This window comes from Silurus meridionalis, chromosome 22, assembly GCF_014805685.1.
Source record: "Silurus meridionalis isolate SWU-2019-XX chromosome 22, ASM1480568v1, whole genome shotgun sequence".
NCBI classification, from domain to species: Eukaryota; Metazoa; Chordata; class Actinopteri; order Siluriformes; family Siluridae; genus Silurus; species Silurus meridionalis.
Genome location: NC_060905.1, coordinates 10,782,406 through 10,796,339, shown reverse-complemented (window position 1 = coordinate 10,796,339; position 13,934 = coordinate 10,782,406). Strand labels below are relative to the sequence as shown.

The following is a 13,934-nucleotide window of genomic DNA, read 5'->3' as shown; positions in this document are numbered from 1 at the left end:
CAGCCTCACCAGCATAGAGCCCACATTAGGACGTTCCTCTAGCTTGGACAGATTAACCCCTATACAAAGGAAGTCTGGTCACATATGTGTTGACATCACTCAAGCAAACGTGTACAACTGAATATACATACCCAAGTGTAGCAGATTTGTTAGGGTCTCTGATTTGTCTACATAATCTCGGAGTGTGAAGGTGGTGGGTGAAAGGTTTGGGGGCACAAAGATCTGTATGGCATCTTCATCACTAATTTCTTCAAATGGAGATGGACAGGACAGTGCATCTAAATCTGTGCAGTAAAGGTGATTAACATCCATTAGGAAATCAGTAAAACATAACTTGATAGCTAATGCTTTGAAAAACAATGACATGTATTTGTTTTATATAACACCATTTAAAAAAAAAAAAACACACACATTCACCATTTTCAGTTAATTTTTATTTTAAGCAGTGCTGTGGGGCAGCAGTATCGTCACTTAGCACATAGCTCCACCATGTATGGATATGGCTTTGATCCTGAGCTCAGGTTACTGAGTTTTGCATTGCTCCTCAATCTTCCAAGAAACACCCCAGTAGATGCTGAAGCTACTGTACCTTAAAGTATTACCCTTATGTTAACAAATGTGTTTATGATGCCTTGATGATGCAATGGATCAGAGTCCCTTTCAGGGTGTATTCCAGAATTACATCCAGAATTCCTCCAGGTTCATACTGAGCATGAACAGGATGAAGGATTTCTGAACTTTACTTTCATTAATGCTATAGTTGATTCCTTTGTAAAAAAAATATTTATAAGCTCAGAGCTGAATATATAATGAAGTAAAAAATAATTTGTTTTTCTTCCCATACAAAATTGGAAATAAACAACAGGATTTTTGAATTTTGCACATCCATACTCAATGTTTAACTGTGAACAAATGTGTGACCATGTTAACTGCTTTATACAAAAGGTCTAATTTTCCTCATATGCTGCAGCTATGGCAAATCTATTGTCATTAGTTGTTAATTAATTTTCTATAACAGCAGCTTTAACAGTGGCTTCTAATCTAATAACCGCTTCTATTGGAGCATGTGTTCATACAACTCTGATGGATTTGATCTGAAATGGATAATCAGACTGTGTAAAAACTTGTTGAGTCTGTATAAGTGTATATAAGTGCAAACTGTCATCGAAGCAAAACTGGGACATGGCAAATATTAAAAACTTGAACTTCATGATAATATTTAATAGATTCTACTTTCCACGCAGGTTGTTGTCAATGAATTAAGCAGTAATGAAAATTCTGACTTTTGGACTCCAGTAAGAGAGGTGTGAACAATGCCTGTGAAGAAATGAAATGAAAGACAGTAAAAGACACAGTGGAGGAGATTCATACCGATGGAGGTGTGATCTGCAGGAACTGGTCCTGATGCACTGGAAACTTGTTGAAGTTCAGAGTTCATGACTGGCTCTACAGCGTGGTCAGGAATTTCCTGCTCTGTAATTCTGCTTCTGTGATCACTAAAGAACCGAGTCCACGTCTGTGATCTCCATCTGTCCTTCTGGGTGCTCTGGTGATGAAGCAGGGCTGTGTGGATGCGAGTCGTGCTTTCAGGAAGATGCCAGAGTTTAATGATGTGAACATGTTGTGCTTTTACACACAAGAGCCTCGACTGCAGATACATCACACATCTTCCACAAACATACATGACCAGTTCACTCAATGCACACTTCACTGGAACACTGGAGATCAAAACATCAACTCCGGTACTGCAAAACACACTCAGTACAGTTTGCTCTGCGCTTTCCTGACAATAACACAAGCTCTTTTCGACCCTCAAAGACTACACCGCGTAAATCCGTTTGATTTATAATCCCCACAACCTTTATTTCTCTAATAACTAATAGACACTAATACGTTCCTCTTTCTCACGTGGTCTCGCACTGGCGTTTCTTCTGCAGTGTTTCTACAGACGCCAGTTATTAAACACTGCCCTCTAGCGGTCTGATCATAACACTGGCATCACTGCACACCAAGGGTCAATGTACAGTCCAGGACCTACCACACGTTTACATTTATTAACAATTAATGCATTATTTTACTTATTAGCAACAACACAGTTGTTGGAGTGGAGGTAAATATAATAGCGAATGGGGAATAACTCTGGATCGTGATGTCCAACAAGCACACAAAAGTGTGATGTTCAGGCAGTTACACACACACACATATATATATATATATATATATATATATATATATATATATATATATATATATATATATATATATATATATATAGTACAGACCAAATGTTTGGACACACCTTCTCATTCAAAGAGTTGTCTTTATTTTCATGACTATGAAAATTGTAGAGTCACACTGAAGGCATTAAGGGCTATTTGACCAAGAAGGAGAGTGATGGGGTGCTGCGCCAGATGACCTGGCCTCCACAGTCACCGGACCTGAACCCAATCGAGATGGTTTAGGGGTGAGCTGGACCGCAGAGTGAAGGCAAAAGGGCCAACAAGTGCCAAGCATCTCTCGGGAACTCCTTCAAGACTGTTGGAAGACCATTTCAGGTGACTACCTCTTGAAGCTCATCAAGAGAATGAGAAGAGTGTGCAAAGCAGTAATCAAAGCAAAAGGTGGCTACTTTGAAGAACCTACAATATGACATTTTTCAGTTGTTTCACACTTTTTTGTTATGTATATAATTCCATATATAATTCCACATGTGTTAATTCATAGTTTTGATGCCTTCAGTGTGAATCTACAATTTTCATAGTCATGAAAATAAAGAAAACTCTTTGAATGAGAAGGTGTGTCCAAACTTTTGGTCTGTACTGTATACACGTTAACGCAAATTCCTTTTAATTGGCACTAATTATATTAAAACGAGAGTAATGCAGCACGCATTTCTGTTTGACTGTTTTTATTAAAAATATAAATAAATAACTAAATATAAGGGGCAAAATTAAAACCTTCAATGCAACACACATTTATTTACAATGTCCTTTCTTTATTTATTTAAAAAATAAACTCCAGCAAAAAAAACGTACAGTGGAACCTTGGATTGTGAGTAATCTTTACGACTCCTTATGCCTTTATGCGTTTTCTCTCTTGTTGCGTAAAACAATGGAAGCCCAGGTCAGCTTATCACTCATTCCTCCTCATTCATTGTGCATCCCTTCTACAGGCAGCATTTGCAGTGTATAGTGGTATTGTGACCACGTGTGTTCTTATTAAAGGATATTTTCCTTTCAAGTAATAACCCTCCACCTTCTCCTCCTCCTCCCTCTTGTCTTCCGCAAGCCAGCCATGACTCTTTAAGTAAAGTGCAGGTTAATTTGTTTTAGTTTTACTTTATACTGTGTACTAATCATTGTTATTTGTTACAAATACATTATGGACAATAATTTGTACATAAATTAATATTTTTGCGTGTGTGGAATAGATTATCTGAGTTTACATTATTTCCTATGGGAAAATTTGCTTTGCATTGCAAATGTACCCAATGTAAATGTCACTTTAAAACATTTACAGAAATATTTTGTATAGGGCAGATTGACTTTCCTCTAAAATAACTAAACATACAGCAATTTTTGTCTAAATTGCTGTCAACAAAAGTCAGTAGACCCTAAGTGAACATGTCAAAACTGTGTCCGAAGTGTCAATGTTGTGTGTGAACACCATTGTTATCTCTACCTTAATACTCCTGGGCACAGAATTCACCAAAGCTGCACAGGTTGTTGCTGGGATCCTCTTCCACTCCTTCATAATGACATCACGGAGGTGCTGGATGTTAGACACATGGCGCTTATCCACCTTCTGCTTGAGGATGCCCCACAGGTGCTCAATAAACTGTAAACTGTTTAAATGCTGATAAAAAATTTCTTAAAAAAAACTAAAAAAAATTAAGGTTTGCCATTTTTCCTCCTAACCATACCGAAATTGAACCGTGGTACGTACCGAACCCCGAAATCTGATTACCGTTACACCCCGTTATAAATATATATGCGCGTATGCATCCCAACTAGCCACACTTACTGGGATCAGTACTGGGATCAACTCAATCCTTAGTTTTCTGTTTCCTTACTGTTACTTCCATGATAATTATAAACACACACACACACACACACACACACACACACTGTATACTGTAAAAGTAATTTTCCTTTCAATGTTTTATTACAAAAATTAGACAACACATGCATCAGCTCAGGGCTACAGGCAATAATCTCAATAACAAAGTGTGGCTGTAATACTTAGTATTTTCAACAGTTTCCATATAAACAAGCTGAATGAGAAGTAAATATGCCTAAATAAAAGGCAAGTTTAAATAAAAGATGTACTGTTACAGGCCATGATCACCTCTATCACATAAGGTAAATATAAAGATGAATAGTTGCCAGTTCTGTAACATTTATGACGTACTAGCCTTTAATACACAATGCTTGCACAATCAATGAAGAAAAACATTTTAAATAAATGGCACAATATCAATATATAATTTAATCTAATATATATAATCACAGTTATTAACTATGAGTCTCAGCTTTGTCTACATGACAAATTTAAAGCTGCCCTTAGTTTATATGTTCAGAACATTCATGCTCTGGGAGCACTGGGGAAAGGACCACTTTTGAAGAAAGAAAAACTTTTAAAAACCCATTTAAAATTGGGCATTGAGAATTGCATTGTTTCTATATTAGAAACACTTTTTTTCATTATGTTGTCAATTAAAGTTCTAATGTTGGTGTTAGAGCACTTGTTAGCTTATTCAAGGTGATATTAGTGTTACAATAAAACAGACCTTTTATATGTCAGGTGACATATTCCATATGAAGCATGCAAAAAGATTTGACCTAATCCATTCCAGAATATAAATAAGAAATTAGCTGACAAAATATGAACGAAAGAGATCTTAAAAATGAATATAATTTTTCATACGAGTGCTAAAATCCACTACCCAACTATTTTTGCTCTGTAGTTCTGCTATACGACTGCAACATGATTCTACAGTATAGTATTTAGAAGATCCATAAAATCTCATTTTCTATTTGAGATACAGATGTCACATGTGAGTTACATAAATGACAGACAGATAAAGATAACAAGTCATGTACAGAAAACAAACAAAAAAAACAAAAGAAACGAACAAAAACAACCTGTTAGTGTAAATCTCACTTGACTGTTTATATGATGTGGAATCTGGGACCGGGAGTGGCGATGATGTCGCTGTAAGGCTCAGCCTGTGTCAGCTCTACCGCCTGCTGCTTTTTCAGCACAAGGAAGCTGTAAAACTTGGCTGCTGCCTGCTTTCTGTTGTTGTTCTTGCAAAGCTCTAGCAGGCTGATTGATTCTGCTCCTGTTTTGGCAATCACCCGCTAAATAGATATAGAGCATGAAAAGTCATTTTCATTATGAGGGAAACTTGGTTTTTATACATTAAAAAGAACAAAGTAAATTAAACGGTCTGTGAGAATATGATGAGCTATAGAATGATATATTTTCATTCTCTGTCTTTTGAATTGTGTGGAAAATTTTGATACTAAAGTTTTAATACGAAAAGATTAAAAAGTTAATTTCATGTTAACTAATTAATGTGATCTAACAGTGCCCACATCTGGATTATTCTGGTATTACTGTATCCTTATGATTAAATGTGATAAGAATAAATAAAAACAACAAAAGAAATTATAAACTATCATGACATTTAAAACTTTTTGTTTGTTACTTTTTCTACTTAAGGACCTATATAAGATATCAATCTTGGGCACTGACTCAAGTCACCTGGTCCTGAGTACGATCATTAGTACCCCATTGTATCCACATATAAGAATAATTTAAATAGTTTATTCAGGGGAGCTGTTACATCACTTAGGCCAATTAGCCATTAGCATCATTTTAGTCTTTGTGATGTAATTCTTTGCAACAGAATTCTAGAATTGTGGTTATCTAGCATGTCTAGCATCTGTACGTGTAATACATAACACTGTATCATAATGAAGTGTTTATGTCACGGTGCACTAATCCATAATGTGAATTCTGTGCCATAGTATACAACATATTGTGAACCACAATAGGATCAATAACATATTAAATGCTAATTTGTCTGAAAAAAAAAATGTAATTAACAAAAAAATTCCTTTAGAATTTGGGCTATTTGACAGAGAGAATGATTCAGATTAGACAAACCCTAAACATACCTGCAGGCCATGTAGCATCTGCTGTGTCCTCTTATTCCATCTCCTCTCCTCCTGGTCCAGGTCTCCACCTTGACCCTCCTCCTCCTAATAACAAGGGCATCAAGTCATTCAAATCAGAATCATTTAATCATACTACATAACAAAGTGACTGGAACACAAGACTAAAAGAAAAACAGTTAATATTTCACTGAGTTAGCAATGCTATAGAATAAAATAATGTATGTATGTATGCAAGGCATAATCTATAGTTTTGAAATTACTAACTTACCTCTTCTTCCTCCTCATCATCCTTTTTCTCCTTGCTCTTCTCTCCAAGTAGGTCTAGCTCAGGGATGAGTTGGGAAATGCTTGCAGGTTCTTCTGGAGGGAGCTCTACTTGCTGCACGTTGAGCCGTGTCGACACGATAGAAGAACGGTCATCCTCCAGCATCTACATACACACATACACACAAAAAAACAATAATCAGGGATCAGCCTCACACTCCTACACATCTGTATAACAGTAAATGTAATATATAAAAAAATAACAAATTCTATCTGGAAATGAAATTGTATTAACTTTATCATAGCTGGCAATAACTAGTTCACTGAACATGTGAGAAAAGAACAGTATTTTATGAGTGGTAAAAAAACATAAGGGCCGTTACATTGGATTCTAAAGTCAGGGACACTTACAGGCAGAGCAGGCTCTGTGTCCTGGACCTTGCGCTTCTGGCCACGATGGTTAGAGGGAGGGGGCATGACTGACTCATCCAGAGTGGTGCGACTGCCCTCCATGGCAGAGGCCTGCAACACACTGGGCTCCTCAAGAATTGTCTGATCTGAACATGTACATACCACAAAGACCAAAAACAATACATAGACTTAAGGCTGAATTGTACTTGCTTTTAAATACTATAAAACAAAAAGGCTGCAGCACTTATCCTAAAGTCATTTGGAGAGGTGCTTGTGCATATTCTCAGGAATAAACATTATGCATCTGGGTAGTGAAATACTAATGCAAATAGTTTGAACAGTTTTGTAACGTAACTGCAACCATTAGGGTTGCACAAGCCTTAGTGCCGGTCCCAAGCCCGGATAAATTGGGAGGGTTGCGTTAGGAAGGGCATCCAGCGTAAAAACGTGCCAAATCAAACATGCGGATGGTCCGCTGTGGCGACCCCTAACATGAGAAGTCGAAAGAAAGTTTAAGCAAAAGTCAGTATGCACATATAAGCAAATAATCATCTGTAGTGTTATTATTATAAGAATAATATTACAGTTGTTTTCAAATTCCCTATTTGCTCCCAATTTAGTCATATGACAATTTGTCTACCCACTAGCTAGCTCTCCTCTAATGACAGCTACTAACAGATGAGGGCAAATTCTAGAACAAATACATGTAAGTTACATTAATGGATAAAGTATTGTGATATGATATTTGGACATCTCACCTATGAAATATATTTATTCTCAATTGAGAGCTAAAAATATAATAAATGCAATATCTTTGTGTAAATTCTTTATCTGAGAACACTTCTGAGACATAAATACACTTACTAGTGTCTTACCGATTATGTCTCTCTGAGACAGTGCTTCCTCTCTAGGTACCTCTGGGTTCTCCAGATCTTTGAGAAATTCATCTAGGCTGTCAGCTTCTCCACCCTTTCTCCTCTTCCTTAGCTCCTCTGGCACTAGAGGAGTCAGGCACCGTGTGAACATCTACAGAAATAGCAATAACACAGATATTTCAGATTCATACATGTTTCAAAATCAAAGTTACAATGTTACAGAAAAGGAAATGTAATAAAATCCATTACAAAGCTTAAGGAAAGTCTGTGTAATTAAAAATGCATGACCTCTACAACAGCGACAGATGTGAGGTTCATTTCAGTTTCAAAATAAATATTGCATAATTCCATTTGAGAGAAAATAAAGTAATTAAACTCTTAAAAGAAACACTATGAGTACCCACTCTCACATTTATTATGCTGATTGCTGAATTAGCTCTAACTTTAGCAGCCCTAGAGCTTTCTCCAGGATTATCCTGACCTTAAGGAGTCTGCTATTCCATAGTGGCTGTGCAGGCAAGGAAAAGAGCTTCTCCACCCCTCCTGTCTCCTTCCACATCATCAACTTCTTAGTCGGGGGAGCCAGGTCAAGAGTTGTGACGATGTCTGAGTAATCACTCAGCTGAGCCCGAATAGTCTTACTGTCCAGTTCCTTTACACTATCCACAATCAACTTCCTCTTCCTCTTAGCTTTTGTCTCCTTCACTGATATATAGACGATTGGGGAAAAAATTGTTACATGTACCTCGTTAGTTAAGGTACAAACTTGAAAAAACAACAACAAACAGGGAAATATAGTATTTAAATTACTAAGAAAGGACTCACTACTTATAGACTTAAAAATCATATGGTCTTGTCAACTGACCTGTGATGTCAATAGGCTCGAGGGCAAAGGCCTCCTCCTCATTGTGCACAAGTGTGGTCTGCTCTGTCTGGTCTGTCATGGTGGGAAGCTGCTCTACAGGCCCAGAGTCTGGACTGTCTGGACCTCCCGCTGCTGTATACAATTTATCCACACATTATCTCAAATATTCAGTTGTCCTATATACACAACAGAACATCTTAATCACATTACTTCAGGAAATACTTTTCCTATCACTCACGGGACAGGTTGTCAAAATCGTCATCGTCATCTCCACCATGATCCTGTGGCATCATAACACTTTCAGTAATGGCAGGTGGATCATCAAAAATGCCACCCCCATCCTCATTACTTAAGAGCTTGTCCACTAAAAAAAGAAGAAGAAGAAGAAGCACATTTTCTAGTTAATTACAAACAAAAAATTCAATTACTATATAACCTGTAATAACAGCTCAAATTTGTTTCAATTACCTAGCATGCCTCCCTCACTGCTCTCCATCGGATTGTCTCCAAAGTCATCTTTGTACTGGTCATACTCCAGGTGGTTAGTTTTATCTGTTATCTGACCACTGGTAGACTCTGGTTCCAGAAGCAGGTTGGAAGCAGAAGCTCCATTAATGATGTCCACCTCAAAAGCACTTTCCTCCCGCATCATCTCTCGATCGTCCATCCCAAAATCAGCTAAAGATAAAAAAAATGTTCAGCACTTCACTATTTACTATTAGTATTTTTTTGGCTGTGTAAGCTAAAAAATGGAGACTGAAGTTCCATGTAGATATGAGAGATTGTGTCTGGCAATGATAAGTGTATTACAGAGCATTTCATTGGGCAGTGTGTCACAGCAGAGTTCAGCATCAAATCAGTGTGCTGTTTTTAAAACTAAGTGCTCTGTACCATTAGAGACCATTAAAACAGAAACAGGTTGTTGATCAGCCAGAATGCTGAGTGATCAATGCAATTGTCTCAGAATTTTATATGAATTAGAAAAAAAACCCAGAAAGACTATTAAGAATTGATTTTCAAACAGACAACACTTCTTCTGTAGTAATCCACACAAGGATTTATATTTAGAGCCCTAATGATTTATTTCAGAGCATTAGCAAATAACTGAAATATTCTGTTTAATTAACCTTCATTTTCTTAGTGTTAAATAACACTTAAGAAATGTGTTTACTGTTGCATTAATGAGCTGATTAATGCACTGTATATATCTGTATTTTGTTTTGCAGCTGACACTACATCATAGTAAAATCATTCATGTCTTCTAACAAGGTTTGCCTTCAGCCATCTCTCTATTTTCACTAAGATATACGTTAGCCATTCTTGGATTCATCTGGGTGCTGTGGGCAGTATACTCGCTTTGTCTTTGATTAATTGGATCCCGATGCAGAATTGCTAACAAGAAATCCCAGGAAGAGCTAAAGTTTACCACTAAAATCCTAGAATATCCTGGTGGAGTGATAATAGTGCATAAATGATATAACATGAATAGCCTGAATTAATATTTGAATACAATTTGCAGAAATCCATTAAATATATAAGCTTGCTTTATAATGCAGTTAGAAAATTAAGCATGCTTATTTACAGTCTGGTTCATACATGCACCAAAAAAAATAAAAACTGTGACATACCATATGTCACATGTCATAATGCACTCTGTGTTTGTCTCCCATTCATATCTAGACAGATGTTTTTTGGTAGCAGGCAGACTAATTTGCACATATTAGCAATACATTACGTGTGACTTGTTTTAAGGCCACTGTCACACTGGATATTTTTCTGTTCAACTGTTCATTGCTGTCATTAAAAAAATCAAGTGTCTGCAAACAGTCATGGTGGCATGTGATTTTGAAATGCTGCAATAAAGTTAGCTAGCATTTCAAATGGGCACAAAGCAAAAGTAGGGAGATAATTAATAAAACAGCTTTATTCCCTCCTGATTTTAATACAAACACACACTTGTCCTGGCTTATCTGCTGAGCGGTATTTATTCAAGTGTGGTCTGATGGTTGTATTTCTTCATACTTAAATGTCTGTAAAAGTTTGTCAGAGAATAGAGATTAGTCATAGATTATACATTTGTAAGTTGTGCATGGTACTTGTATTGTACTTTGCTAATCAATAAATGGGTGCAAAATAAACAACATTTTAAAGTCTGATTCATGCTAAACACTTGTTTGATAAATCCCCCTTCTTTCAATGGCTCTGGTGTGTGATGGGAAACAGACACAGATACTTGACCAGTACAAGAATAATTCTGTGCCTTACCAAAGTCATTTTCTTGCAGTAAATTGAGGTTGCCCACCTCCTCTCGCATGGTGATTTCCTCCACACGAGACTGATTGAGGGTAAACTGTTGGGCAACGTCTATGTCACTGTAATACACAAAACAGGTCTATTACTGTCACTGTACAATAGAATACATACAATTTTGGCATAAACAAGTTTCACATAGTAATCTAAATGTACTTTACAATTATTATGAAAAATATATTTGAATATTATTAAAATAAAGAACACTGAGATATAGTGATTTGAAACAGAATTTGAAGTGCTGAAGTACAAAATTTGAAGTGCTCACTCCAGGTCTGGAAGTGGCTGATCAAAGTCATGAAACTCCTCAGGCAAGGTGATAGCATTATAGGCAGCTTCACGGTTTTCTTCAGGCAAATCCACCACACCTATATCAGACAGAGAGTAAACAACCTGAATACAAAACACAGACTCATTTCAAACAACTGTGATATAAAATATAATTTATGGAAAAAATATAATAAAGGACACCACTATTTGCTTCTGATAAAACTACAGTTTGATTAGCCTTTGCTACATAGAAGGAAAAAAAACAAAAAACAATTATATATATATATATATATATATATATATATATATATATATATATATATATATATATATATATATATATATATATGCACAAATATATTCAGGTATTCAGGGTTATTTCCTATGATATTTTACCTGGACGAAATGCCATTTTAATCTTAATAAAAGCTTCATTGCAGTCAGCAAGCAGGTACTTGGCTTTTCTGTGGTAGATCCGAACAACACCCAGAAGTAAGTGGCCAGATGTGCGCAAAGCCATTTTTACCTAACCATACAAGGACAAATTATTAATATTAGTGCTAAAAATACAGCTAGTTATATATCTGATCTACAACTTTTTGTCTGATGTCTGATGTACTGTACTGTTAAATTGTAATAACTTTAACATTACCTTTGGTGAAATAATGCTCTCCACACTACTCTCCAGGTTGCATTCAAACACATGTGCCTTGGTCAGCTTCTTGTCCCAGTGGGCCGCCAGCCAAATTTTGGCCAGCGGCCCACGTTTGCTGAGGACAAAGTGAGCGTAGAACATCGTCCCAGCACCTTCTCACAGGTGAGGGCGCGGGGGACGCCAAGCCTGCAAGAAAAAATCAGTTTGATGGATTGGACGGTTTAGACACAGTTATGATTTGATTTCATTACCTCAAGAAGAGAACAAACGTTCATCACAAAAAGTATTGAACCAGCTCTTGCAATAGTAGCTAGTGAAAGGCTCTGTTCCTCAGTCTTTCATATGATAAAACGCTCTTTGTTTGTACATGTGGCAACCTAACGCAATGAATCAATAACAGACTGAAAGCAAAACAGGCTAATTCGTATGCTGACATTAAAAGTTTAACTAAATGTCTATCATTTATGCAGGAAACATAAATCTCCAAATTCAGTTTAATTATAACAAACGTTACAAAAATATTTTTAACAGAGCTTTGCAATATGGTCAAAATATTATCAGAAACTTATCATAATAATTTTTTTTTATATTGCTTGATTTGTTTGTCACTGTATAGTATTTGTAACTATATTGAACTCTGTAACTTTTTTAAAGAATACCTTTCAATGTAATACAGACAGAATAAGCCAAATGTTCATTACTGTGTAAAAATGTAAATATTTACATTTCAATATTATATATATAAAAATATCATGTAATATCGACACAGTATACACAGTATTTCCTGCTTCTTTGGATTTATTATTGTATTATTCCACCAATACCTATAGTTATAAATGAATAAAATCCTCGACATTTACCTGTTATAATGCATATGGTACATATATACAGTTATTTATTTTGACTATGAAATTAGGTGTAAATATTCTGTGTGTGTGTGTGTTTGTGTGTGTGTGTATTTGGGGGTTTGTTGGCATGTTTTTACATCTCAGTGGGAAGATAATGATCCCAATGCATAGAACTATCTGGATTTGTATGAATTAGGGGAAAGTCCTTACAAAGATAGTAACGCACATGTTCATGTGTGGGTGTGTTTATGTGTGGAACTGTCAAACTCAGCACGGCCTGATACTGACACCCACCCACACACACACCCACACACACTGCAGCACACATGCACATTGTAATAAAAGGGTTGACCATCATGCAACTAACTTTCGACTCCTAATTGTCTCCTGCTTTAATTTATAGATGAACACTCGGAGATGCTGAAAGCTCACACACCATGCTGCAGTGCTGTGTGTCAGAGTATTTCTGCACAGAAAGAGCTACAGCGCCATTTGGCCATTTTTCTTAACTATACACTAAAATAAAGCTAGCGCCGCGGTTTTTAACTGCTGGAAAACGTATCACTATTTTTATCAGTGAAAATGCAGTTACAGCACGAACCATGACCGCTTTCTTGCGTTTCTACCTTAGCCGGTTAGCTGACGTCCAGTAGCCTGGATATGTGTTACAGGGTAAACACTGCACACGTGTGCTTAGCGTATAAAGCAAGCGCGAGCGTGTAATAACGGAACCCGTAGTGCTTCGACCAGCTGATAGCGGTTACGCAACGTTACTTACAAAGAAACGCTCGTATCGTAGCTTTCCTTATTAGGCCACCGTACCCATGGCTTTCCTCTCTCTCTCTCTCTCTCTCTCTCTCTCTCACTCACTCTCTCTCTAAAACAAACAAGATGGCGCCGCGCTCTGACGGCCCGCCCTGTGATCGCGCGTGCACTATGTTTACAGTCTCCACAGCATCCAGGGTGGGCGTATCCACGGCCAGACAGACAGACAGACTAGACAGAAAGAAAGTCTCACATACAAACAAACTGATGAAAAAAGAGAGATACACAGAGCAGCCATAAAAAAAATCACTTTTGTGTACATATCTTAGTGCCACCAGAACAGCTCTGACCCTTCAAGGATGGATTCTACAAGAACTCTTTCTGAATGTGTGCTGCGGGTCTCTGTAAGTGGAGGCCAAGTCTCCTCACAACCATGAACAATTTTCGCTACTTTGCTACTGGATAATCAGACCAGATGGACTAGCT

At 36.9% G+C, this 13,934-nt stretch overlaps 2 protein-coding genes across 4 annotated transcripts in view; both read right to left on the bottom strand.

Moving 5' to 3' along the window:
* The window catches only part of mterf3 (mitochondrial transcription termination factor 3), a 4,226-nt gene extending 2,299 nt beyond the window's left edge, over nt 1–1,927 (bottom strand). The window contains exons 1-3 of the mRNA XM_046834766.1: nt 1,372–1,927; nt 132–284; nt 1–59 (exon numbers count right to left, since the gene is read on the bottom strand). The exon at nt 1–59 is cut by the window's left edge and continues 131 nt beyond it. Coding sequence (XP_046690722.1) covers nt 1–59; nt 132–284; nt 1,372–1,684 — 525 coding nt within the window. The 5' untranslated portion in view covers nt 1,685–1,927. The remainder of the gene's footprint in view (nt 60–131; nt 285–1,371) is intronic.
* Nucleotides 1,928–4,142: 2,215 nt separating this feature from the next.
* On the bottom strand, nt 4,143–13,562 carry rad21b (RAD21 cohesin complex component b). Of its 3 annotated transcripts, none has more exons than XM_046835565.1 (14): nt 13,462–13,562; nt 11,833–12,021; nt 11,577–11,706; nt 11,179–11,278; nt 10,866–10,972; nt 9,069–9,278; nt 8,839–8,964; nt 8,601–8,732; nt 8,217–8,440; nt 7,736–7,886; nt 6,861–7,006; nt 6,454–6,615; nt 6,186–6,269; nt 4,143–5,363 (listed from the first exon to the last, which is right to left on the bottom strand). In XM_046835565.1, exons 2-14 carry the CDS (start codon nt 11,974–11,976, stop codon nt 5,172–5,174), a joined length of 1,908 nt encoding a protein of 635 aa, XP_046691521.1. In that variant the 5' UTR covers nt 11,977–12,021; nt 13,462–13,562; the 3' UTR covers nt 4,143–5,171. The 3 variants fall into 3 exon arrangements, with proteins under 3 accessions (XP_046691521.1, XP_046691522.1, XP_046691520.1); XM_046835566.1 differs by lacking the exon at nt 13,462–13,562 and adding an exon at nt 13,310–13,447; XM_046835564.1 differs by lacking the exon at nt 13,462–13,562 and adding an exon at nt 13,285–13,435.
* Nucleotides 13,563–13,934: the final 372 nt, after the last annotated feature.